General features: G+C 38.7%; 3 protein-coding genes across 3 annotated transcripts; 2 read left to right on the top strand and 1 right to left on the bottom strand.

Moving 5' to 3' along the window:
* Nucleotides 1-4,529: 4,529 nt before the first annotated feature.
* On the top strand, nt 4,530-6,622 carry rpl34 (ribosomal protein L34). Its single transcript, XM_034136454.1, has 5 exons — nt 4,530-4,577; nt 5,018-5,089; nt 5,193-5,292; nt 6,276-6,379; nt 6,485-6,622. The coding sequence occupies exons 2-5, from the start codon at nt 5,025-5,027 to the stop codon at nt 6,570-6,572; spliced, it is 357 nt and encodes a 118-aa protein (XP_033992345.1). The 5' UTR covers nt 4,530-4,577; nt 5,018-5,024; the 3' UTR covers nt 6,573-6,622.
* A 1,213-nt stretch (nt 6,623-7,835) lies between these two features.
* On the top strand, nt 7,836-9,753 carry ostc (oligosaccharyltransferase complex subunit). The gene is made up of 4 exons (XM_034136740.1): nt 7,836-8,083; nt 8,728-8,821; nt 8,928-9,125; nt 9,241-9,753. Exons 1-4 carry the CDS (start codon nt 7,945-7,947, stop codon nt 9,257-9,259), a joined length of 450 nt encoding a protein of 149 aa, XP_033992631.1. The 5' UTR covers nt 7,836-7,944; the 3' UTR covers nt 9,260-9,753.
* Nucleotides 9,754-12,891: 3,138 nt separating this feature from the next.
* Nucleotides 12,892-22,900, bottom strand: etnppl (ethanolamine-phosphate phospho-lyase). Its single transcript, XM_034136743.1, has 13 exons — nt 22,764-22,900; nt 22,204-22,322; nt 21,584-21,743; nt 20,181-20,255; nt 19,935-20,028; nt 17,946-18,062; nt 17,024-17,106; nt 16,490-16,715; nt 15,569-15,723; nt 14,673-14,762; nt 13,819-13,949; nt 13,641-13,711; nt 12,892-13,475 (listed from the first exon to the last, which is right to left on the bottom strand). The coding sequence occupies exons 1-13, from the start codon at nt 22,820-22,822 to the stop codon at nt 13,374-13,376; spliced, it is 1,482 nt and encodes a 493-aa protein (XP_033992634.1). The 5' UTR covers nt 22,823-22,900; the 3' UTR covers nt 12,892-13,373.
* Nucleotides 22,901-25,649: the final 2,749 nt, after the last annotated feature.

Below are 25,649 nucleotides of genomic sequence, written 5' to 3'. Positions count from 1 at the left end.
ACCAACACCACCAGCAGCACAAGTCTGTACAAAGAGGCTTGGACAGACAGACCACCTGCCCCTTAGGAAAAAGCGGTCAGCAAAACAAAATGGAAACAGCCACCATTGGGTGAATTAAAGAGGCTATTAAAACAGTGAATGTATTCCAGTAGACAAATGGTCTAAGTGGTAGCACAAAAGCAAGATTGTTCAAAGTGGAAGAGACCATTCTGAAAATCAGGGGAGGATGGGAATATTCATCAGTGGCTCTCAAGAGATTACCAAATTGATAATCCACAGGCAGGTCTGATCACTGAGTGCTGGAGCTGATTACAGAGTGAAAGTGAGACCCGGCTTTCACTGGTGGTCCGTATATGGACATAAAGGGAAGTCCAAGCAGCCCCTCTATACCCACCAAATTATTGTGAACCGGTATTAAAATAAATCCTTAAGGGAAGCCAAATGTTTGGATAGATAGCCATGAGGTTTGGTACAATCTTTGTTGAGAGATTTTTTGTTTTAAAAAACGAATGCCAGGGTCTGCACCAAATAAGTTTGGATTCATTCACTGTACACAATTTCACGGCTATGCGTCCAGTCTGGACCAAAGTTGTGGATGGACTGACAGCCAAACAAATGCAGTACTGCTATATCACAGTTAAAAACTTAACTTAACTGCACTTCAAGTCTCAAAGTGAAGAAGGGGTTTCCTGCGAGCAACATTTCAGACTTTTTCCCTGAAACTGTAATATGCTGAAAGTATATGAATCCAAAATGTCACAAAACTCAACATTTAAATAACAGAAACATTAATATGTATCGTCTCCTGCTTACAGGTAAAGTACTCTCAGGACGGATTACTTTAAATCTGTTGTAGAGAGAAGGTAAATATGTGTTTTTGCCAGGATACATTTGAGTATCAAAGGTTTGCCACAACGCTTAAATCGGAATGATAAAAAACCAAATTGTTTGCGTGCTTTTTTTAAATCACCAGTACACACTGAGACTTTTACAGGAACTACAAGAGCATTTTAGATTTAACTGTTAAGCTTCATTGTGTATTAAGTAGAATATATTATCTTAAGTAGATTTCTTAGCTGGGGTCATGAGCTTAGCTATCGTAAAAAATCCAATCCATGTTTGACCTTACAGCGTTTAACCATTGCAGGAGAATGCCCCTGAAGGACAATCAGGACAATCAGGACAAAAGATTGGTATTGATCTGCCCCCTTCCGACCCAAATTCCACATCACTACATACATACAGCATGTGCAGGGTCGCTTTGTGACGGTGTTTAATATTTCATGGCTTTACATCCATGAAATGTGGCCAAAAGCAATGGGTCACGTTTGCTTTGGTATCTGCGATTTAATGAAGGGTTTCCCATGTTCAGCAATCAACAACCTGACGCTGAATACTAGGGTTTTTTCACATGTCATTGAAAAGTCTGATGTCAAGGATTGATACAGGATGTGTGCTGCATTATAAGGTTAATCCGAATGTCAACAGCCACACAGATGGGCTGACCTGCTGCACGGATGAGTTTTTTTCCTGTTTTTTTTAGGGGGGGTGGGGGTTCCAAATCATCGGTGCCTGTCTGGTTACGACAAGTAGTGGGCTCGGGCAAAAAAACTGGAAAAAAAGTCGCAAAATGTGTCATGCTCTGATGTCATTAGGAAGGCGAAAGCAGAGCTGTAATCCTATTTTAATCGCAGTGGATTTATTAAACAGGAGCAGCAGGTTTAAATCTCAGCAGATTACACAGAAGGCCCAAGGAGATGTTGGGGGGGGGGGGGGGGTCGAGAGGCTTGCGTAATCAAGTGCACTTAAGGTGATATGGTTCCAGTAGACCCAGTAAAATGGGGGTGGCCTTGGGGGTCAGGGTACTCCTTCAAATGTGGGTGAGCTTCACAGTAAATTGATCTAACCATCATAAATGTATGGTATATAAGATCTAAGTTAAACATTCCATCGGGACCTATTTAAGAATAGTTACATCTGACAGGATTAAGAGCCACTGCCTGCAGATGTTACTAATTATTTGGCTGTCTGTGTGTCCTGGAGTCAGCCCAAATCTCCTTGGCACCATCAGTAAAAGATCTTGATTCTGGTGAAGAACGGGACGATCCCAGGTGGCGTCACATCTGGACTTCATCAAATCAGTCCCTTAATAGAACAAGCTTCCTTATCAGTAATAAAGAGTTTTGAAATTACAAATAATAATAGTTGTACGGGATTGTTTGTGTTGATGCTTGTAACATAATCACAAAAAAAATGTTTGTCATTCATGTGTACAACTCAACATAGGAGACGTTTCCACCAAATGCCAAACAACACACTTGGTAACTGTGCCTCTCTCATATAGTACACTAATGGATGGATTATTAAACATGCTAATATGGCACAAGCCCAGGGGCCCAAAGAGGGAGGGGCCCCCACGGACTCAACCTGCAAAATGTCACTCAAAGAGACATTTAGCAACCAGGAAGAGCCTCAAAATGCGCGCACAATTGACTTTAATTGACTATTAAAAAGACAAACTGGCCATAAAGAGACACAAAACAATACAAAGACACTCCATTAAACCACAACGAGACACAAAAAGAGGTTAAACAACTATTTAGTCTGTGTATGAAGGTAGAGTGCTGGGGTTTATCTTCCATAAAACATTTTATTATATCTCCTGACTTTCCCCAAGACGCATAACATATGTATTGTAAGCATTAGAGTATTATTTAGTAGTACAGTCCCAGGTGTACTGATTAATCTACAAACACAGAGCACTATGATGAACTTGTCACCAGATCCATATGGAGTTCTATCTTGAGCTGAAAAGCAGACAGTTTATCTGAAACGTGCCAACACGCTGCACAGAGCCGTGTGTTGTCACTGAACTTTACCTTTGCCAAATGCTTCATTAAAAAAAATGGCACGCTCACCATCTGTTGGCTGAGCTTTGCAAATGTCTGTTTGTGACACAGCACCACTTTGACTGGGAGCCATTTTGAACTTTTCTTCCTTCTTTTTAACCTTTTTTTAGAGAGACGGTGTGCCGCAGATTTTTATACCTGAATATTGGTTGCAAGTGTGCACGGTATCCACTTCTTGCTTTGCAAAGATATGTTAAACACATTTTAAAGAGGACTTCATGAAAGGGCTAATCAATTGGACAGTTTAAAAACAAATCAGTTAAAATTGTAACAATTCTGACACTTGTATAGATGACTTATCCTCAGCATTTGGTAAAAAAACTAAAACACATAGCCTTAATTAGTTGAGATATTGAAGAAAATGTGTGTTCGTTTTTTGTAAATGTAAATGTTTAAGACTAGAACATTTAACACAAAAAGTAATGGGTTTTAATCTTTGATGAACCGAAAACGTAATATATTTTATTTCTCTATCTGATGCATTTGCCAACCTTTGACCATCAAAGAATAATCTATTATTACTTAGGGCAGCTGCAGCGCCGTTTAGAAATCTCCCTTTTCTTTATATCACTCGTCATAATTCATAGTGGGCTCCTAGTTTAATAATCATTGTATAAAAGAATAAAATACCAAATAATTAGCATGGGTTTATACATAAATGTGTTTGTTAAAAAAAACGTGGTTATGTGTAAAGTCTGAGGGACCGATTTACCGTTTCCACCCTTAGCTGTCTTCACCCATGGATGTATATAAGACCTAGCACCTAGTATACTTCACCGAGCATACCACCTCTGCCACCTACTGGACATTCCATGCATTGAATTTACAGTGAAAATAAAATGCACCACTTTTGGTTTGCAGTCACTGTACATTGTTCCTTGGTTGTGGGAAATCCCCAATGAGATTTTGGAAGAATAAACTTGAACCCAGGTGCAACTCATCACCTTAATTAGGCTCCAGTTAGGTGTGCCTGTGAGCCATGCAGGCCAGTAATGGAAGGTGGCCTTCATATTGGTGACACCTATGCTTATCCTGCTGGGACCACATTCACGGAAAAATGTACTAGAATTTATTGTATTAAAACATTTTTTACAAGAGTGACTTTGGAGTGGATGGTGTAATTTTTCTATAATTTAACAGTTCTCTTTCCAAACATTTGATAACTGCTCCCACTTATAAATGGTTTTATAATAAATGTTGCATATTTTGAAAATCCCTGAAATATTGTTCAGAGTTTAAAGTTTTAAAAAATGTGCTCAATTGTAATGAATAGTTCACTAACTTCAAATGTAAAGTGTATGTTATTTAAACTATATTGACTTTAATTTTATTTGATTACATTTTTAAATATTATACATATTGTTTCTATTCAAAAAGTATTCAATGTATTGTATATAATAAAGAGGGGGCTGTAACAAAGGGAATATTACATTTTCAAATTAAATGAGCTACTTGCTAATGTAATTCAGAATTCCATTAACAGTTGTTCAGGTGTGTTATTACAACATCTATAAAGTTTCATACTTCGCGTAGCTTGCTGGTGTAGTACAGACGAGCCACCAGCAGGGGGCAGTATGACATGCAGCAGACTTGAAATAGCTGCATGGAGGAACTTTAAACTGGAAGTCCTCGCCTCGCTCCTTCCTCTTCCGGTATCGGCGACAGCAGGTATGGCGTCCCCCTGCTTTTCTCTGGAACATTTTTATTTTATAATCTACTCTAATCCTACATTTAAAAAGCAAATGTGGTTGATTTGTAGTCAATATAATAATAAGAACAAGTATTTGGATCTAATGATGTGACGATTATATGAAAAAGTGGTTTCTGTGAGATATGTTGATGATGCCGTTACTTGGTCTCTGAGGCCGCTATCTGTAGAGTGAATGTGGGCTCGCTGTAGCTAATAGCTACCCTGAGCATTTGTTTGCATACCGGATTAAATTAACCACTAAAATAATAAACTAAAGAAGTATATTACACTGTTATCTAGTCTTAAATCCATGAAAACCGGTGTCACAAACCTATTGAACAGTTTCAGTACGACTAGCAGAGATAGCATGTTAGCATTGTGCTTTTCTAAACTAATACAATTTTGTTTCTGTTTTTAGCTTCAACATGGTGCAGCGCCTGACTTACCGTCGTAGGTTGTCCTACAACACCGCCTCCAACAAAACCAGACTGTAAGTGACCTTTCCAGCACAACACTGTTTGCATCTTCAGTTATGGCTTGCATGCTATCAGCTAGCTGCACTTTATTTATCACTGCTCCCATGCTGTTTGCAGGTCCCGGACGCCCGGAAACCGTATCGTGTACCTGTACACAAAGAAGGTCGGCAAAGCCCCCAAGTCGGCATGTGGCATCTGCCCAGGAAGACTGCGTGGAGTAAGTGAACTCGGTGTATTTTTTGAAGTATATTTGCTGGCTGTGGGCGCCAAATCTCCTGATTTTAAAGTGGTACATGCATATGTTGTCTGTATGGCCCTCATTGGACTGGTCTGATACTCAATTGCAGCTCAATGTCTTATTGTGATTGGTCACAATTGGTTGTCATGTGGTAAACATGCTAAGTACAGATGTTAATGTGGTGTCCATGTAAGTATATGGCAATCACCTTTGAAACCTAAACTGCATTACAGATACAAGCTGCCAAAGAAGCTTTTTTGCCCGTTGCTTCTCTTGTCTTATTTGCATCTTAAAAGTTAAATTCAGGAGTAATACATCTGTCATGTTAGAAAATGATCTGCTTTGAATCAAGTGAACTGCTTTTTTTGTGACTTAAAAAGTGGTTATACAACAGCCGGTGTCGCGGCATTACTGGCAAACAATGTAGAAATTGTATATATTCAGATGTGGCACTTTGAGGTCCAGTTGAACAATTGTTGTCTAATGAAAACTGATGGTTCATTTTGTAAGTGTGATGGAGGATTTTTATAAATACAGCATAGCACGTTTATACATGTAATACACTTTAACCCCTAAAATCATTCTTAATTGCATTAAGAGGGGTCTCTCAAACTAACACTTCAAATTGGTGGAGACCTGATTAGTTCCGTTGATTGTGAGATGGCTCTTACCTCAGTTGGATGATATCTTTTTGTGCTTGTTGTGAAGGATAGGAAATGAAGGTCCATCCCCAAATCAGAAGTTGTTATGTAATATTCAACACCTGTAAGCAAAAGAGCACAAAATAAGCATATTTTTCTTAATTAGTAAAGCACTGGGGTTAATCTAGGATTTTAAATCAGAATTGGTAGTTTTCAAGCATGCAGTCTACATTTTGAATGAAGTTGTGAACATGTTTGTAGATAATTCATACCCTCGTCCTAGACATTGCTTTGGTCTCATTGTGGTTCTCTCTGTTTTAGGTCCGGGCTGTTAGACCTCAGGTTCTGATGAGGCTGTCCAAGACCAAGAAGCACGTCAGCAGGGCCTACGGAGGCTCCATGTGCGCCAAGTGTGTGCGTGACAGGTAAGAGAAGAATAATGCTAGTGTTTGCTTTGAAAAGTCAAGATATTTCATAATTTAAAAACATTTTGAAATGTCTAATTTGTCTTTTTTTTTTACTCTTCTCAGGATCAAGCGTGCTTTCCTGATTGAGGAGCAGAAGATCGTTGTCAAGGTGCTCAAGGCACAGGCACAGAGCCAGAAATCTACTAAGTAAAATGTGTATTTGTACTGCCACAATAAAAAATGACAAACAAATACAACTTTCTTCTGTGATTTGCAATGTCTTGGTGTACTTAATTGAAAAGTTAAAGCTTGGTATTTGATACATTGGGGTTCATTGCAGATATGTTGAACCCATGTTAAACCTATCATTTGGAGACCTTTTATCCTTTTACAATAGGTTTCACATTCAGCCAAAAAACAATATGGTCTAGAATCCGTTTTAGAGGGTTGTCTCTATGACTGGCGACAAAATAGTCAACAATGCCTACTTTACTTAATGTTTCAATATAGCCTATACAGGTGCAAAGGGATTAAATATAAAGTGGGATTTTGGAAAGAAAGACAAATCTCTGATTAGACTTGGGATAGGTGGCTCATGAGTAAAGAAAAGTTACTTGTGGCAAGAGGGATAAACTAAAGATATATATATTCAGTTTCCCACAAACAAGCAGTATTTTTTTAAATATAGGCAATGATTTGAAGGGGTTGCCAGAATTTGTTTACGTGAAAACAGAACTTTGAGTGTTCTTCGCAGTAGCACATGGTGTTTTTTTACATTTCTACATGGTTTTGGAAATATATTGACTAATTTTAAAGGACACTATTAACCATATTAGCAGTTATATATTTATTGGGAAGCATTACATAAGAATGTCAAATGCAATGGACTCTGGATTATTCGACAGCCCTATTATAATTTGGGGATTAAGTTAAAACAATTTGGTTTTACCTGAGTCAGCTGGGTTGTGGAAAACAGGAATGTATTACGACCAGGCACCCTGATACATGTGAACTACATTCTTAAAAAACGATTAGGGGGAATTCATCAAAGACTAGAAAATACCTAAGGTGTTCAAAGAACTATCACAAATCAACTGAGGGCACTTCATTAATCGAACGTCCCACTTTTGAATTGATCACAAAAATTATAATAAATTCTACCTAAAATTATTGAACAGCCAACTAAAAAACAATGCGGATGGACCATGGATGTATTATAAGAATACGGAGATGGACACGCATATATAATCGTTATGTTTGAGTAGTACAACATATCCGAACATTACATTAACGTTACTGTCTCTTTAAATGTGCGTCACGCAGAACCTTTGTTGTGTGGGTCAAAATTAAATAAATTAAACAATTTACTGCAATTTAACACAAGGTTATTATAATTGTTATGAAAACATTTCTGTATTTCACACTAAATCGCCAAATAAAATATTTTGTATCTAAACGCTCTGTAGTAATGATGTGTTGGAAGAAAAAAAAGTACTTCCGGGACACGTCAACATAGTGTCTGCGCAGAGCGGACGGACCTCGGCCAGCAGCAGTGATAGTTTTAGTTAAGTTTCTTCTCTAAAATGGAGAGTTTATACAGTATGCCGTTTTCTGTGCTGGAGTGCCCAAATGTTAAACTGAAGAAACCGTCGTGGCTGCACATGCCGTCTGCAATGACTGTGTACGCGGCCGTTATCGTGTCCTACTTTCTCATCACTGGAGGTAAATGGATCTGCTAAGCTAACCTAATGCTAGTATGCTAGCTTTAAATCTGCATTGTTTCAGCATTACTGAACAATTAAAACTCATTCATGTTCGGTAGAAATAATGACAGACATATTAGGCCCTGGTTGCTTGTGTAAATGAGCCTTTTAGCGTCAACGCAGTTAACATAATGGATGAGAGGCTAACTTGGCAGCTAAGCTAACAGAGGGATGTTATTATCCTGCAATAGGCCAATAGTGGAAGTATAAATCATATTACAGCATTTGCCGACATAAATGACAAAGTAAATAACAATTCCATTAAATGTACAACAATTTAGACATTCAGTCAATTGGTTTGTTTGTTTACCTCGTCATCATTTACTTTTGTATTCATTCCCCTATTTCTTTTACTTTCCTATTTCATTTTCCCATTTATTATTTCTACACTTTTTGATCTTCTTAGTTTAAAGGTATTTATTCATGGAAAGTTATATTTTACCTTTACATTTCCACCCATGTATTTATATCCCAAAATGTATTAATTTCTGTATTTCTGTGCTTTAACATGACCAGCTTGCAGTTTGAGTTTTAACACCTATATTTAATAATGTTCAGTTATTTATTGTTCTGATTAATTTTCCGCTCCCTCCCATATTATAGGCATCATCTACGATGTTATTGTAGAGCCACCGAGTGTGGGTTCAATGACTGATGAGCATGGACACCAGAGGCCAGTGGCTTTCTTGGCATACAGGTATGTCAAAAACCTTTTGAGCATCTCAACAAGCTGCAGCCAAAGCAAGGAGCCAGAGGGTAAAGTTGATGAATGCATAGCTAATGTAAGCACATTTGTTTTTCAGAGTAAATGGCCAGTACATCATGGAAGGACTGGCTTCCAGTTTCCTCTTCACGATGGGGGGCATGGGCTTTATAATCCTGGACCGCTCCAACGCACCAAACATTCCCAAACTCAACCGCTTCCTGTTGCTCTTCATCGGGTTTGTCAGCGTTCTGCTCAGCTTCTTCATGGCCAGGGTGTTCATGCGCATGAAGCTGCCGTAAGTCTAACCTTGTGTCTCGTGAAAAATAAAGATCTGTGTCTAAGAAGCCTGCAAGACTACTACTCTGATTTGTGTGAAAGTGTCTTAACCATTTAATATTTTGTCTTTTCAGAGGATACCTCATGGGCTAAAGACAAGAAGAGACCTTGATTTGGATGGACAGAAGACATCAAATCCAACTGAAATGATGGATAAACGCAACATTTGATATAATCAACAACCATTAAGGACTGAAAGCACTGACCTGTCTGCACTGGCTCTGTCTCATTGCTGTTTAGCGACTTTCTTTCCTCTCCTTTTCTCCACTTTTTCCCCAAAAATCGAATTCAGGACAGTACTTCCATGTTAAAGTCACATTATTAAGAAAAATGTTGTCATGTATTCATTTAATGTAGTTAAACTTCTTCCTAAAAGAAGCTACAAGTGCCAGGGAACGTTTCTGTTTGCCACTGGAGAGAAGAAAGTTACTGAACACTGTTGGCATGGAGCCACTGATCTGGAAATTAGAGGGAAGTCTGAATGATTAAGTTTTTCGTTTTGTAAAGAACAAGTTGAAAAAGCCTTGAACTTGTAACAGTTGCATTTTTTGTACAAGGGTGTGAAATAAAACATCTTTTCAGAGCTCCTTGAGGCTGTCATTTACACACCATCACAAACACGAAACAAAAGATAGAACTTTACTCACCCTGAAGGCCAGGCAAGACTTGTGCCAGCTATTGCCCTAAATAAGAGATTGCTTAACACAAATCCAAAAATGAATTAATACAAAAGTTATAATAAAATATAAATATATAAAGTACATCTTATCTTTTTATCTTATAAGTATTCATTCTAACACTAGTGCCTAATAGAACAGCTATAAGAGTAAGGTACATTTAATAAAATAGAAACATTAAATGTGTACATATCAAGAGCTACACTGAGAAAAGGTCAATATATAAGACAGGAAATAGCATATCCTCTATTAAGATTTGAGCCACACAAGCATTGTAGTTTGTCCTCCAGTAGGTGGCGTCATAGATCTACAGACCTCACATGAGCCTTTTGACATGATTATCCATCTTGAGAGAAAATGATTGAAGGGTTTAACAGAATGCCAGAACAAGGAGAAAAAGAAATGCAGTTGCTGATACTCAAGTATTGTATTTCCATTTAATTCTACTTTATACTTAGTTACTGTTCAGATTACAGTACAATTTCTGTCTATTGAACACCAATTATCTCCAGATGTCCTACTTCATAACTTGATAAACTATGTATACAAAGCCTCTTGTATCAGCTGGGAAATGCAAAATGTCACCAAGCTGAAAAAGGGCTGTTTTTCTGAGAAACACATGAAATGTGGTTGTCTTAGAGATACGTAGCTACAAACATATGATCTTATACATTATGATACATGCTACAGTTTACATTTATCAAAAATATGTAAAAGGAATTTGAAACATCCACAGAAGTGAAATGCATCATACACATGAATGCATCAGTATTATTTAGCGGGAGACATCACATATATTGAACACTGACGGGGAGCATTTTACTGCACAAACAATAAATACTTTTACTTTAAGTACATTCGACTGATTATACTAAGATTTTGAATGTAGGACTTGTAGTATGGTATTTGTAGTACTTTTATTGCAGTAAGGCATCTAGATGCTTTATTCCACCTCTGCCTACGTCACCTTCTGCAGAGCTGTTACTATTTGGCTCCGCAGCGCATGCAGCACACCCCATTTCACACAGTGCAATATGCTGAGTCTGCTAAAGCACCATCTGTTGACTTGTAGCACCTCCTAAACCTGTCCTTTCAGAGAGGGAGGGGTGACCTTCTGCATTGTGAAATACAATTCACCTTTATTTTACAGCTCTGTGGACATGCACATCAAATAATATAACATAACATATAATAATGTTCATTATTCCTTATGACATAAATGCGTTTGATTATCCCTGTATTTTCCAGTTCCATTAAATGTTAGCTTTCTCTGTTTCTGGGCTTCATTTAAGTCTAATTTAAGAATTGAAAAGTAAAGAAAATATTGTGGTCACTAGAGCCTCATTAAACCAGATGTTTGACCAAAAGAAAACCCGGAGCTTCTCATGAAATTGAATGGAGCGTGTGCTCATAGGAAATGCAGTTCACCGCTGTGGTTTACCAAGGCCAAATACTTTACATTGAATGCTACACAGATACAATATATGGCAAAACAAGGTAAAACAATGCCATATGCAATCAGGAAGTAAAATAAAATAGGTCAACACAATATTTACAGGTAATTATAAAGCAGGAACTATAGCATAATGATCAGGAATGCAGTCTACTTCAAGTGCTGCACCGCCAGACATCAGAGGAGTTCATTCTGCTCAATGACCTCAACTCAATGACCTCTTTTTCTTCAGGTTCACTGTCAGCCTACTGCATAATTGTTGCTTTGTGCTCTTGAATTTTTTTCATTTGATCTTTTCTAATACAAACCTTTAGTGACAAAAAGTCAAACTCAGAGACACACAATTATAAATGCAATTAAATGTTTTGGGTCTTTTTGGCTTTGGCTTGACACTTGTGCTTGGTTACTTAAAGGCACTTCCTCTGCAGTACACAGTATGTGTGGAGTGGGTCACCTGTCTGACAACCTCCAGAGAGCCCAGAAAAAGTCAAAGAACAGCCATACATATTTGTCAACAAACAATTAGCAGAGGTGGGAAGTAACTATGTATATTATCTCAAGTACTGTACTTAAGTACAATTTTGATATACTTGTACTTGAGTATTTCTATGTTATGCTACTTTGTACTTTTCCTCTGCTACAATTCAGAGGTAAATGGTGTACTTTATACACTACATGCATTTAATCCCTTTAGTTATATAATCAACACTTAAATCAGACTTTAGTTCCACCTGGAGTAAATTCACAAGCTACCCTGCAGTTTACAAAGTCATTAAAACTAGCTGCACCTTGACCAGCTTTGATAACACTTTAATGATCAATCATTATAAACGAGTACTTCTCCCACCTCAGACAAATGTGTTAGTTTAATCGACTGATCTATAAATCTAAGTTTCTCCATAAAAGAATGATACAAAAGAACCACTTTTACCAGAGATGGGGTCCTAACTGTAGGTCACTTAACATGAAAATGATCAACTCGTCAATACAAAAATGACTAATGGACTATAAAAAAAATTGACAAAAATGACCTACGAGCGGCAACCAAAGCCTTGGAGAACTTATTTCATAAAAAAACATAGACGTACTATATCCAGACATGTGATCCAAGTCATTTGGAACAAGTCTCAGGCCAGTACCCAGTAATTTGTTCATATTTGAACTGAAAACGTACAATTAACACTGACTTTCAAGGTATCATGCCTCAAGTCTTTTACTTCCAGGTTCAAATAATTTATTTTGTCAAGTCAAGCTGCAATTCACGAAAACATTGCCTCAAGTCAATTTGAGTCTCAATGATTCATCTCTGAGTATATCATTTATTTTTCTCTGGGCACCCTGAGGGCCTCTCTTCTCCAACATCTAAGTAAGAAACTTTTGGGAATTTTTCTCCGGTCTGTCAGTTAGAGGAACTCAGGGACATTGGTCAATTATTGCAGACTTGTCAAACAGCGTCCATGTTTGTTTGCTTGGACGGAGTGTAGGGGGGAGGGGAGATCATGATGCTGACTGCTCAGTTCAGCTAGTTTATTAAAGCCCAACCTCCTGGTAAGCAGAGGTTACGGGTCAGAGATGCCCAACCATGAACAACAAGGTATCACATACACACATGACTTTATTCAACAAAGATCGAGCAACACAAAATGTGTCCATACAGATAGTGCACACTGCCAAATACAGTGAGTCATTTTCATAATTTGTAAAAAAAAAAAGAATTAAATAAGGTCTTGACATAATAACTTTGTTTACTGACATAATAATTATTTGAAAATCACGGTCAAGTTAATTTTAGCTGAAGTTAAAACAAAGAGTAACATTTAAAAAGCATGTTAAAATATTTTTGGTAAAGCCACAATAGTAGACATGTTTAATGCTGAAAATCTGACTAGATTCCTAGGCGGAATTAAAATAAAAACCCTGAGAAGATACTATACGAATAAATATACAGCTTATTATTATTATTAGTATTCATGTAAAAACATTCGTCATTAGGTTATATATGAGGCACTTGGTTGTCTCCCATTTTTATATTGTCAGCTTTAACTGTATAAAAGGTAAAGCCCTGAGTGAGGCAGCTTTATGTCCTGAGGCGTTTGGTGCGTTGAGGAACTCCTTGAGTGCTCACTCTGCTGTGAGCTAACCCACTGTGACACTGGTGTCCATGTTCATCGGTCGGCAGCTTGAGATAAAACCACAAAGACATGAATTGGTATCAATGAGGTTGGAAGAATCAAGAAAATGTAGATTGTATTTGTCTTCTATCTGCAAGTGATATTATTTCATCTGGGTTTATTGAGTATGCTCGGGAGGGGATACAATATATAAGACGCATAGGTGCACTTACCTTTCTTTTAATGCTTTCATTCTCCACGTTGGATGTGTTGTGCAACTTCATGCCCAGTGCTTCTTCCAGCTCTGGAAACACAGACACACGTTTGAGAGCTTGTTCACACACAACATGATCCTTCTAAATAATGCAGGGGTCAGAGAGACGACACCACAGAGAAGTCACAGTGACATACCGGTGAGGATTTGGTCGATTTTCTCCACCACCATGTCAGCGTCCTCCGTACTGAAGCACATGGGGGGCTTGAATTTGAGCACGTTGCGATGAGGTCCGTCGGCACTGAGCAGGATGTACTGTTCCTTCAGCCTGGCGGGGAAATATGAATTATTCTTCACCCTGTATCCATTTAAACTAAGCAGACTGTCTGACTACTCATAGCAGGAAAAGCGTGCACAGAATGCAGTTTTATTATCCCTCAATAAATTGATAAGCAGTATACGAGTTCTTCAAAATGTACCTAAGCTGTCACAATTTATGGTGGAACTTTGTGTTTGGGATATGGCCTGTTTTTAAGTTAAACATAATGCAGAGACGGGTTAATTAATAAGCTAGTTATACTGCATTAAACTGTACATTGCAACTCATTTGATTATGTTTGACTATTCATGCAGCTTAATCAAAGACCCCATTGTCTTTATTTGTAGTTATCCATTGTTTTCAGGGTTCCTACAGCTTATATTTAAAACTATATAAGACTATTTGAATGACCAAATGTATGCCATCTAGGTCCGCCTGTGGTTAATGTGAGCATTACTTATTCTTCTTTATTATTTCATTTTTTTTTATTTCAAAACGTCTGGAATATATATTTAAGAAATTCTAACACCATGGCATTATTTTAAGATTGATGGATTCAAAACCCTTTAATATGGTTTTGAGATATTGTATTAGTTACATACTTTAGATTTTTATTAGAATTTCTCTTTGTATTATTTTATTTTAGAATGTGACCAAATTTCCCTCGTAGGGATCATCATAATATGTTTCCTTCTGGCTGACACTATCTGAGTTCTCACGCTTCACTCTTACCTGTAAATGACCTCCTGGGCCTCGGCTGTAGCCGGCGTAAGCTTCAACCGGTCCTTCACAAGCTCCACCCCCGAGAAGAGGCCACGCCCCCTGCAGGACGGGAAACACTGGTTAACTCCTGGCCTCTGACCTCTCCATTTTTAAAGATCTTCTTAAACAGAAAGCCATTAGACCTGTTTTTCTCCCTCCACATGTTCTGGACCAGGGTTCAAACGCATTATAACTTATCTACAGCTTTTTTATAATGTCCTATTTTACATTAATGACGGGGGAAAGTCTGTTAGAACACAATGGCAGTCCACGGTAAATATTTCACAGAATAACAACAATGTGTCGCTGCACCTTTGAAGATCCTCAGAGAAGAGATGAGTACATTTAATATAAGATTGACACAGAAAATCATGATGTTATATTTTTTTCTAACATGTTATATTTTTTAACAATGTCCTGATTATTTTTCGAGGATTATTAATTCATCATTTGGTCTAGAAAACTTCAGAAAACTGGGAAAAATGTCCATCCCAGTTTTTCAGCCCAAAGTGAGGTCTTCAAAAGTCTGGTTTTGTCAGTCAAAAACCCAAAGAGATTCACTTTATGATAATATATAAACAGAGAAAAACAGGAAATCTCCATATTTAAGAGCCCAAAATCAGCATTTTCTGAAATGATTGCATGATAAATTACTTTAAAGCTTGACTTAAATTGTTATCATGTTGTAAATGACAACATGATAATGATACAAATTAATGTTATTCGGATCAGGCAATTCCGAGATGTGTTATTGGCGAGTCACTGAATTAAATGTTGGTGCAGGGATTATAGTAATGAGACATAATGAGTCAGTGTCCTGAGTCAGATATCATCAGAGCTAATGTGCTGTGTTAGCGTTAGCGTACCTGATGTCTCCCACCAGTGGATGTTTCTCCTTCTGCTTCTCCAGCAGACGGGTCAGGTGTCGGCCCACTCGCAGGGCGTTCCCCTGCAGATCCTCTTTCTCTATCACGTCCAGGACCGCCATGCCGATGGCACACGACACTGGGTTACCGCCAAACTGAGAAATGCAAAACCCAGAGACACAGAGGACATTTTACACAGAGGTTACATTCAACATAACTTGAATCAGTCCTGTATACTGAGGACAGGACCAGAGGACAATGTGATGCATTAAATACAAATATATAACTGACTTACAGTGCCACAGATATAGCATTGTGTTTTTGTTTATGTTAAACACATCAAACTCAACTTTCTTTAGTATACAGAAAAGATAGGGACTGTCATTGTTTTTGTTCATTTTTATAGTATGCGACTGAATACATTGATACTGACACATATTGTTCTGTTACTGTCTAAACTCTTCTCCTTTCACAGGAAGTAACTGTAATGTGAGGCCTTCAATGAAAAGAAAAAAACTGTCTGGGACGGAATGAATTTTCCCATAATGTGGAAAACAGATGTGTGCATGTCAAGGATAACTCGGGCTCATTCCTAGAAGAAGTTGGAGAATAAAAAGCAGAGATCATGTAATGTGTTCTCTGCAAAATGCCCTTTTTGTCTTTTCTCAGTTTATATCACATTAAAAGTATATTTTTAGGGTTTTAACTGAAAGAAAAACACATTTAAAGACATCACATGGACATTTATTACTATTTTATGATATTTTATAGACCTAATGCATAATCAAAGTATAATATTGTTTGACAAAATACAACATAATATAATAACTGACCATTTTTTAAAAAGGGTGGCATGAAAGAAAATGCATTTTTTATGATATTACTTTCTCAATTCTTTATTATTCTGCGTAATGCTCTTACTGTATTGAAGTACTCCATCCCGGAGGACATGAAGGCCTCGGCCACCTCTCTGGTTGTGACCACGCAGGACATGGGGTGTCCGTTCCCGATCGGCTTCCCCATGGTGACAATGTCTGGCACAAAGTCCTCTCCCTGCAGCTGGAAGGCCCAGAAGTGGCTGCCGACACGCCCGAATCCCACCTGCACTTCATCGGCGATGAAAATGCCCCCGGCCTTTCGCACATGTCTGCAAAGGGGCAGGAAGATCCACGAGTGTAGGCATTGACTCTCTTAAATTACTCTCACACACACACACGCATATGCAGCAACACACAGGACAGGTTTTTCCTCCAGGACTATCTCAGGTATGTTCTATCACTCAAACATAAATCAACAATTCTGCTGCTAGGAAATGTGAGCCTGCTCTTGTTCATTGCTTCCAGCATATTCTGCAGTGTGCAAAGTATATTAAACATGTTCAGAATGCCTAAGCTTTGTGTTTGTGGGATGATTCTGAACACAGAAAAAAAAAGAGAGCATGAACTCATTACATACTCTGCCACTTGCTGGAAGTAGCCCGGGGGGGGAATGACCTGCCCGCCACAACTCTGCAGTGACTCAGCAATAAAAGCGGCAATCTGCACAGAAGAAAACACATCAGGTCCAACAATCTAAAGCCAGATAAAGGGGGAGAAGAGGCGGAGCTCCGGCATCTTTGACCTGCAGATCTCACTCTTTCATCACTGTGCAGTTTCAGTGCAAAAACAAGAGAGAGACATAGACATCATGTTACTGTAGGTCACTGCGGAGTTATGCAAAATCCATTTGTGCTTTTTTACATGTGGGTTTCACACTGTAATAAAAAGTTATTGTACTCCTTTTGTTGTTGTTGTGTTTTTCCTCCTGGAGATGCATATCTGGACAAACATCCTTTAGAAACTGCTAAAGCCATTCTGCATTATCCCGTCCCTCTGGCCTCTGGAAGCCGGGCTGAGTCGAGCTTTTTCAATTTAGGATTAAGGACCAACAAGCTGGGACAATAAGAGTTTCCTACATGCTCTCATGAACTTGGATTTGACCCTAAGAATTGGGAGATAAGGTGAAAGAGGAGGAAAAAAAAAGGTGGAAAATCTAATGAGTATGTATGAATCAAAAGTAAATCCTAACTCATAGATCAAAGCTCAACACTTAACTTGTTTGATGTTGCTTTGATTTAAGTCCTCCTAAAAAAACTATTTGATATGTTACAGGACTTTATACTATCACAGTCTTCATTTTATGTATCTTTGTATCTCCTCAATACACATAAACAGGTTAACATACCATTTTCATAACATTGCAAAATACTTTTTTGTTATTCAGGGCCATTTCCTTGAACAAAAGAGTACAATTATAGCAATAAAACAGTTAATATGTGCAGTTGAAACATTTCTCAGGTTATTGTTTCAACTGTCACTTCTTGTAACACACACTGTACCTTGCCTCCTTTCCCATGCACGCCGTGAATAATATCTTTGACTTCGTCTGCGTATGCAGTGGCAGGGTCATGGTGGTCCGCTCTGTATTTGCCTCTGTACACATCTGGGCTGGGAGCCTGTGAAAAACAGCATGAACATGTCAATACTCATGATAGATTTGCTTAAAATGTGTTGTTAGAGTAAAAAATAAATGAATATAAACAACTTTTTGGAGAACAGTGACGAGAAACAAACTTCTTTCTGTTACATTTTCAAATGTTATATCACTTTTCATAGTCATAGTATGATATACTAACATATATCAAGATAGTTTCCTGTTAACAGACCCTTAAAGGTGGGCTAGGTAAGTTTGAGAAACCGGCTCGAGATACACTTTTTGTTATATTCCATGGAATGCTCTTAACATCCCGATAGCAATGAATATCTTTGACAAAAAATCCATAAAGAAATGTCATCTGTGGAAGCCGTAATACTGTAAAAAGCACGACCAATCATTTTAGCCGGCCCGGCTAAAATAACTGGATAGCCTACCTGCCTGTCAGCCTTCCATCTGTGCACAAACTTATCTCGTGCCCTCATTGGTCATGTGCGCGTTCGTGTGTGTTGGAGGAGGGGCTCTGTAAGGAAGTGGCAGATTTTTTCCGGCTGTGTATTTTCAAATTCTAGCGCACTCGAGCTGGTTTCTCCAAAATGACCTACCCCACCTTTAAGTACATTAAGTTAAGAAAAACGAACAACCAAAACTGTATACTATGAGGATACTTTTATGATTGTACAGATGATTTTGTAGTAATATACTTTAAAACGTGAAATTGGGACGTTTCTTCTCATATAGTGTTTTTACTAAATTAGATGTAGGCCAATTTAGATTTGAATACTCCCATTGTAATCCAGCTAAAATAACGTAGTTTATCCTCTCCTAATAGTCTAGGGAAATGTAGTTTGTGGTGTACAGAATGTCTTCTCGCCGTTCTATTGCGCAGGTTTCAATATTTGTTCCACATATGTTGAAACATGTGGCTATACTCTATCCATCCGGGCTCGTGTTCATGTGAAGATTTATGTGAGCATAATGGGATAAACAGGCATGAAGCTGCCAAGTAAATCTCTGAGCAAAAATATGTTTGCATTTCACTTTGGGCCGTGGGAAATGTTGATGAATGAAGGCATTTACCAGAGCTTGAGTCCTTCGTGTCTGTGATCATGAATAAAATATGCATGGTGGAGAAACAGGTCTTAGAACACCTTGTAACACTAGAGCTGCACATGTCGCATTATCGAACTACACCAAGGAACAGAGTGTACGACACAATGGAGTCAGGACTCTAGGTGTATATTAATAGCATATATTATATATTACATTATACATTGTGAAATATCAAAATATGACTCCTTCTGCTTTCTTTATACTCATAACACACTGTGTCAAGTCTAATTCAACACCAGTTTAAGACTCAACAGTTAAAGTGGCCGTTGAAATGTTGAAATCAAGGCTTTGCTTGGAGTTGATCAATCAAACTCCCTAATAGCAAAACAGAATGTATTCTCACAAACATCACACGATTACTTTAATAAAAAGAAATTGCGCAACTATGAGTTGTTTACAATTCAAGTAAGGAGCTGGAAAAGTAGCAAAGGAATCCGGGCTGGGGCTGACTATTTTTGGTGGTGTCAAGAACATTAAAATCCTGTTCAGCCTTATTCCTAGTCTCTCCTCAGGTCGGGATCCTGTGACTGAACAGGTATTTAGGGATTTCCACTAAAAGTGTTTTACAGCTGTTTTGCCTTTTCTCTTTCACCTGTGTTTTCAGTGACTCACTTCCAAAGGCACTTTTAGTAACATCTTGCACCACTGAATTTGCGGAAAACAATACTTCTGTCTCTTCTTTTCTGTATCCCAGTGAATACTCAGTAGTCTGCCGAAGCCCAGGAGTGTTTGAGAGTGATTTGGTTTTAACAGGGTGCAGGCAGGCAGGGAAAGCACTCACCACATGGACAGATTGATTGAGCTCAGCGTCTGACGCGTGGCGGAACTTGTACGGACTGATGTCGATGAGCGACGAGACGTGGCCGTGATACGCGCTGTAAACAAAGCACACATAGTCGGTTTTACCCAAAATAGTCATAAATAAAACGCTGAATAAAAAGACTTCCACCACTCATTATCTCCTGCCGACTTTTCACTTTGCTCTTCTGGCAATGCGCCAGGAGTTCTTGAAGGATGAGACACTTACTTATCCAGCGTGATGATATCTTTGTGGCCCGTGTACTGCCATGCGAGTCGCAGGGCCAGGTCGTTGGCTTCCGAGCTGCAGTTCACAGAGGAAAGGGTTACTAAGAGTTACTCAGTCACCACAAAACACACAGCCGCAGCCACACATGTCACCAGCACGTCATTCACAGGTTGTTCACTTCCCATTATTATGTCATATGAGATGACACCTACTTATTAACGTTTAAAGTCTAAGTTTGAAGATCCACCCTGAAACCTGTTGCTTTTTGCTTTGTTCCATACAGAACATCTTGTTTTCATTAACATCACATAATTGTTTTTTTTTCATTCAGTGCTTTTGCCTAAAGCTGCTCTACTTGATGAGTAAAATAATAATCATCTCATTGTCCTATACCTGTGATTTATTTTATTAGTACATGTCATACATTGCAAAATCACCCTCAAGCACATTGGCAAACCTATAACAGGTTGTATGTTGAAATGGCAAAACAACAGATTACAAAAGCAATAGTTTTGCACATGAAGACACACACACACATCACACCCACATGGGATCGTCCTGTTGAAACAAGAGAGGGTCACGCTGGTGCCACAGAGGGCAATATTATCTGTAATGTTGCTGTACGGTAAGGTGCCCATGGGGTATTTTCCTTGAGATGTATTTGTATATATTAATCTGCCAATATCTTTCTATATTAATCAATACATGTGTTGTGTAAAATGTGCATCCCAAGCCAATGCATGCAAGTCCAAAGTGTACAAATATTTGGCTTTGTCAGTCAAAAACCACAAAGATATTCACTTTTAAATGATATATAAAAAAGAGAAAAGCAGGAGATCTCCATAAGTGAGAGGATAAAAGAAACATTTTTGCATTAAACAATTATTCTGTTTGTTGATCAACTGATTGATTATTCAGCTCTTGTCTTCAGTGTGCACTTCTGAACTGCTGCACGGTCGTTTAGTCCTTTTATAACTTCCCTCGTCACACCCTTTTCCCTGTGACTGATACATACTCCCTTGGCATTGAGTGTATAATGATCATTATCTACAACATTATTACCTTTGGCCAGATAATTCCTGTTCACACAGCAGAACTGCATCGAGTGTAAATGAGTAACCACGCCAGACTGGTCAGGTTAATGAGGGGTGTTAGCAAAAATGGTATCTGTATTTCCCTCTTTGTTTACCGTAGAGGCATACAAGCAAAACTATTTTTCTTAATATAATTCATGGTAACACATGTTGCATTATTTAAATGGAAAATTATCATTTTGTGGATGAATAAATGATAATCTGTAAATCAAATAACCAAAACGACATCCTTTTTTACCTGAACAGTGCCTTACCAACACCCAAAAATAGAAAGGGGTTTGCTTCTTGAGTGTGAGCGTGCAGACATACCCAGAGTTGACGAAGTAGCACACAGACAGTTTGTCGGGCAGCGTGTCCTGCAGCCTCTGGGCGTACAGGACCAGGTTGTCGTGCAAGAATCGTGAGTTGGTGTTGAGTATTTCCATCTGCTGAGCTCCTGCCTTCACCACATCCGGGTGGCAGTGGCCCACTGAGAGATGGAAGAAATGATGCACAGAGAATTAAAACCAATCCAGTACAGAAATACGCTTTTCTCATTAAAACCTGCAACTGTAATTTGAGGTCAAAACACACCACGACAACTGGCACATAATTGGAGGCTATATGCTGAAATTAAAGAGTGGGGATTCAAGTGGGAGGCCAGGAGACATGGATATATTTATGTCTCTGCATGCAAGTTAGATCATAGCGCCTTTGTGGAACAGTCCAGTTGGTCAAGTTATATCATATCCACTTTGTGGAACAGTCTAGTTGGTCAAGTCATTCAAGTAAATGAAATACTTTAAGCTTTGATTGCAAAAATCTAATATCAAATGTCCTCTCTGTCCACAATATCTTCTTTTGTTCTGCAGCTTTCCTTGGAAAATATGACACATAGGTGTTAAAAAATTAGATCTGAAATGTTTGTGTGTTTGCCAGTGTGTGATTACCATGAGCCACGTTGTTGATGCAGTCCAAGTACTGCTGTCCTTTTTCATCATACATGTACTGGCCTTTGGCTCGAATGATTTTGATGGGGTCATGGCTGAAGAAAATCTTACAGGACGGCCTGCAGAGGAGCTGGTATTAATATTTCATACGTGTAAAGAGTACCTTTCACACCCCTGGGTTGAGCTTGTTTTCATTTACCTAAACAATATTATCTATAACATGCTCACATCTCGAAAATGTGTTTTGCTGATAAACACATTTTCTTTTTCTCTTATGTCTATTCTTCCATTCACATATATTCAAAAAAGCCTTACAATGTTCTACAGTTTGATATTCTCTAACACATACACACACACACACACGAAAAAAAGCCGATACAAACATATAATATGTGAAGAAACAATTGTGAAAAGCTACATTGCAGTTCGAAAATGCACCAACAATTCCTGCAGCGCCTTTTAGGGTTAGGAACACACTTTAAAAACTTCCCGTAAAACGTAGTACAACTTAATAACTTATAACCTAAACTTCATAGAGTAGCTAACTGCAGGAAGTTTACCCGATATGCTTCTTCCTCAGGTCGAGCGTCTTCTTCTTCTCCACTCGCTCTGCAGACATCCTGATGTTTCCAACTGAGGCGTGAGCTCTGTGCGCGGGGTTCAGATCATAGACTGTCTGTATATATAACCAGGGGTGCACATAACTGGTACGCAGGTACGCATGCGCGGCAACAATCTGAAATGCGTAACGTCACTTGTGTCACAACGCGCCTTTGCGTACCTGATAGGTCATCAAAACAAAACACATATTTCGCCTACACATGTTTCTTGTCAATACTCAGTGGAGTAAATGATTAGACATGTCCAAAAAAAACAAAGACATTAAGCAGCCACTTTGCCGTTTCGCTCCCTTGTTTGTTTGTTTGTTTGTAGCCTTTATTTATCCAGGTTAAAAATCCCATTGAGATCAACGATCTCTTTTACAAGGGAGACCTGCTAAAATCTTCAGACTTTCTATGACTGATTGAACTGGGTGCTGGCCGTGCCGCGCAGGACATAACCGACGGACCTGTGAAGCTTCACAGGAGGCAGAGGCTTAGATCACTGGACGACAGAGTTGGTCGCCGTGTGCACAGACGGAGCTGCTGTTAACGTCGGTGTGTACAACAGAATTGTACCAAAACTACGTCAACTGGCTGCGGTGGGAGACTCCCCTGTGCACATTCTGTGCCCCGCGCACACACTGGAGAACTGCGCAAAATCAGCTGATCACAACGTTCACGCTCTGTGGTCAAGCTGCTGCAGTTTTATTTACAACAAAGTGGAGTAAAACACACAGCTGCAAACTTACTCAGGCTGTTAATGGAAGAGTTTGAAATCAGACAGAGGTGGAAGAAGTGTTACTCAAGTAAAATTAGAAAAGTATTATCATCAAAATCTAGTTAAAGTAGCGACAGTAAAAGTAGTCATTTTGCAGATTGGTCCATTTCATAATAATGTATATGATATGTTTTATAATTATTGATCATTAAAGTGTTTAAAAATGAGTTTGAATGACTTTGTATACTGCAGGGTAGCTTGTGGATTTACTCCAGGTGGAACTAAAGTCTGAGTTAACACTTGATTATATTTTCACATCATTCATCCACATCTGTAAAGTAACTAAAGGTATTAAATAAATGTAGTGGAAGAAAAGTACATGATTTACCTCTGAACTGTAGTGGAGTAGAAGTACAAAGTAGCATAAAATAGAAATACTCAAGTAAACTACAAGTATCTTAAATTGTACCTAAGTACAGTACTTGAATAAGTGTACTTTGTTACTTCCCACCTCTGAAATCAGATATGACTTCAAGTCATGTGATAATTTCTTAGTATTTGATCCTTCAACTTGGCCTCAGGAAATGCAAGGACTTCACAGTTTTGGCAACAAGTTTTGGAGAAAGCAAATCGGAGGCTTACAAAGAGACAGGGAGGTGCATCTTCATCATCTTCATCATCTAGCATGCAAGAAGTGTAAATAGAGGACAGTGAAGGAGACACTGAGGAGGACAGTGAGGAAGACTGCACTTATTAACACCACGCTTCATGTGGGGTGAGTACCAAACGCTGTCTCCTGGTACTCATCTGAGTAACTCACTCAAAAAGTTATGTGCACACCTGTATATAACGGTTCAGATCGTTCAGATACAGCTTCTCGGGCAGGAGTAAACCGGCTGTACGCACACACGTGAACACGCACGCCTCAATGTACACGCGCACGTATGGAGCTAATTTCCTGCCATAACTCCACAAACAAACTAAACAGGTTTTACAAATGCCTTATGATTCACTAACAAACACAATGTGGTTTGCAAATACAAAACACCATCTACAAACTAATGAATTTAGTTTTGCAAAGAAAAAACGTATCTATCAAACAAACACATAACATTATTCTAATAAATCATGTTTCAGAGACAAATTCAGCTTAGGTTTTACAAGTACACAACTTTTTTTTACAAGTGCACAAATTTGTTTTACAACTACAACACTTTGTTTTACAACTACAAAACTTTTTTTTACAAGTACACAAATTTGTTTTACAACTACAACACTTTGTTTTACAACTACAAAACTTTTTTTTACAAGTACAAAACTTTTTCTTCTCACGGCGGAATATTACTGCCAAAAGTCACGTGACTGAGACTTTTGGCAGTAATATTCCGCCGTGGCTGGCTCATACACACTCACACATGCTCACTCACACATGCTACACGGCAGCAGGGGGCGCTACTGAGTCCATTGGGAAGACGGGAGGTTGAGCAGAGCATGGAACAGCTCTTGCCAGTCTGATGACAGGTGTTATAGTGATAATATTATAAACAAGGTGAATTTAGCGATCACAACGAAAACAGCCAAGACACATATTGAGCCCAGAAAATAAATGTTATTAGGGGCTGTAAATATAATAAGCCTTTGTCTAAAATGGACAACATTGTAACTAAAGAGATTTAAACTATATATACAGCCAGGGGACGTTCGGGACGAATCCCGATGGGCCGGTACTGAAGTGGGCCGGTCGGATAAGTCACTGCTCACCCCCCCTTACCCCCCGTCGACAATTTCCTCGCGGTATTTACTTGCGGCACCACCGAGGTGGGCCGCTTACTTGCGGTACCGAGGTGGGCCGGCGGGACCGAAGTGGGCCGGTCGAGAGTCCCGGGCTGATTTGTTGTCCCAGTCCGCCCCTGTATACAGCGATTCTGCACTCGGTCAATCAGCTGCTTTTCATTTTTATTCCTGCTATATTCAATGAGTGATACAAATATTTTTTACCACAAGTTCTTAATAAAACTGACACTGTTGGACTTGGTACTAGTTGACTGCAACCAGAAATAAAATGAAGTACTTTACTGTGTACTTTGTGAGTAATCCTCTGTCAGAGTCCCCTCCATAGTACATAA

The sequence above is a fragment of the Trematomus bernacchii genome, unplaced genomic scaffold (assembly GCF_902827165.1).
Source record: "Trematomus bernacchii unplaced genomic scaffold, fTreBer1.1, whole genome shotgun sequence".
Classification (NCBI taxonomy): domain Eukaryota; kingdom Metazoa; phylum Chordata; class Actinopteri; order Perciformes; family Nototheniidae; genus Trematomus; species Trematomus bernacchii.
The sequence above is the reverse complement of the archived record's forward strand: the minus strand, read 5'-3'. Positions and strand labels throughout refer to the sequence as shown.

Coding starts and splice junctions, on each gene's coding strand:
- rpl34 (XM_034136454.1), top strand. CDS start 5,025: ATGGTGCAGCGCCTGACTTACCGTCGTAGGTTGTCCTACAACACCGCC. Junction 5,090..5,192: donor GCCTCCAACAAAACCAGACT/GTAAGTGACCTT, acceptor TGCTGTTTGCAG/GTCCCGGACGCCCGGAAACC. Junction 6,380..6,484: donor GCCAAGTGTGTGCGTGACAG/GTAAGAGAAGAA, acceptor TACTCTTCTCAG/GATCAAGCGTGCTTTCCTGA.
- ostc (XM_034136740.1), top strand. CDS start 7,945: ATGGAGAGTTTATACAGTATGCCGTTTTCTGTGCTGGAGTGCCCAAAT. Junction 8,084..8,727: donor CTACTTTCTCATCACTGGAG/GTAAATGGATCT, acceptor CCCATATTATAG/GCATCATCTACGATGTTATT. Junction 8,822..8,927: donor GTGGCTTTCTTGGCATACAG/GTATGTCAAAAA, acceptor TTTGTTTTTCAG/AGTAAATGGCCAGTACATCA.
- etnppl (XM_034136743.1), bottom strand. CDS start 22,822: ATGTCTGCAGAGCGAGTGGAGAAGAAGAAGACGCTCGACCTGAGGAAG. Junction 21,744..22,203: donor CATCAACAACGTGGCTCATG/GTAATCACACAC, acceptor TCCATCTCTCAG/TGGGCCACTGCCACCCGGAT. Junction 13,950..14,672: donor GCCCAGGAGGTCATTTACAG/GTAAGAGTGAAG, acceptor TTTCCCCGCCAG/GCTGAAGGAACAGTACATCC.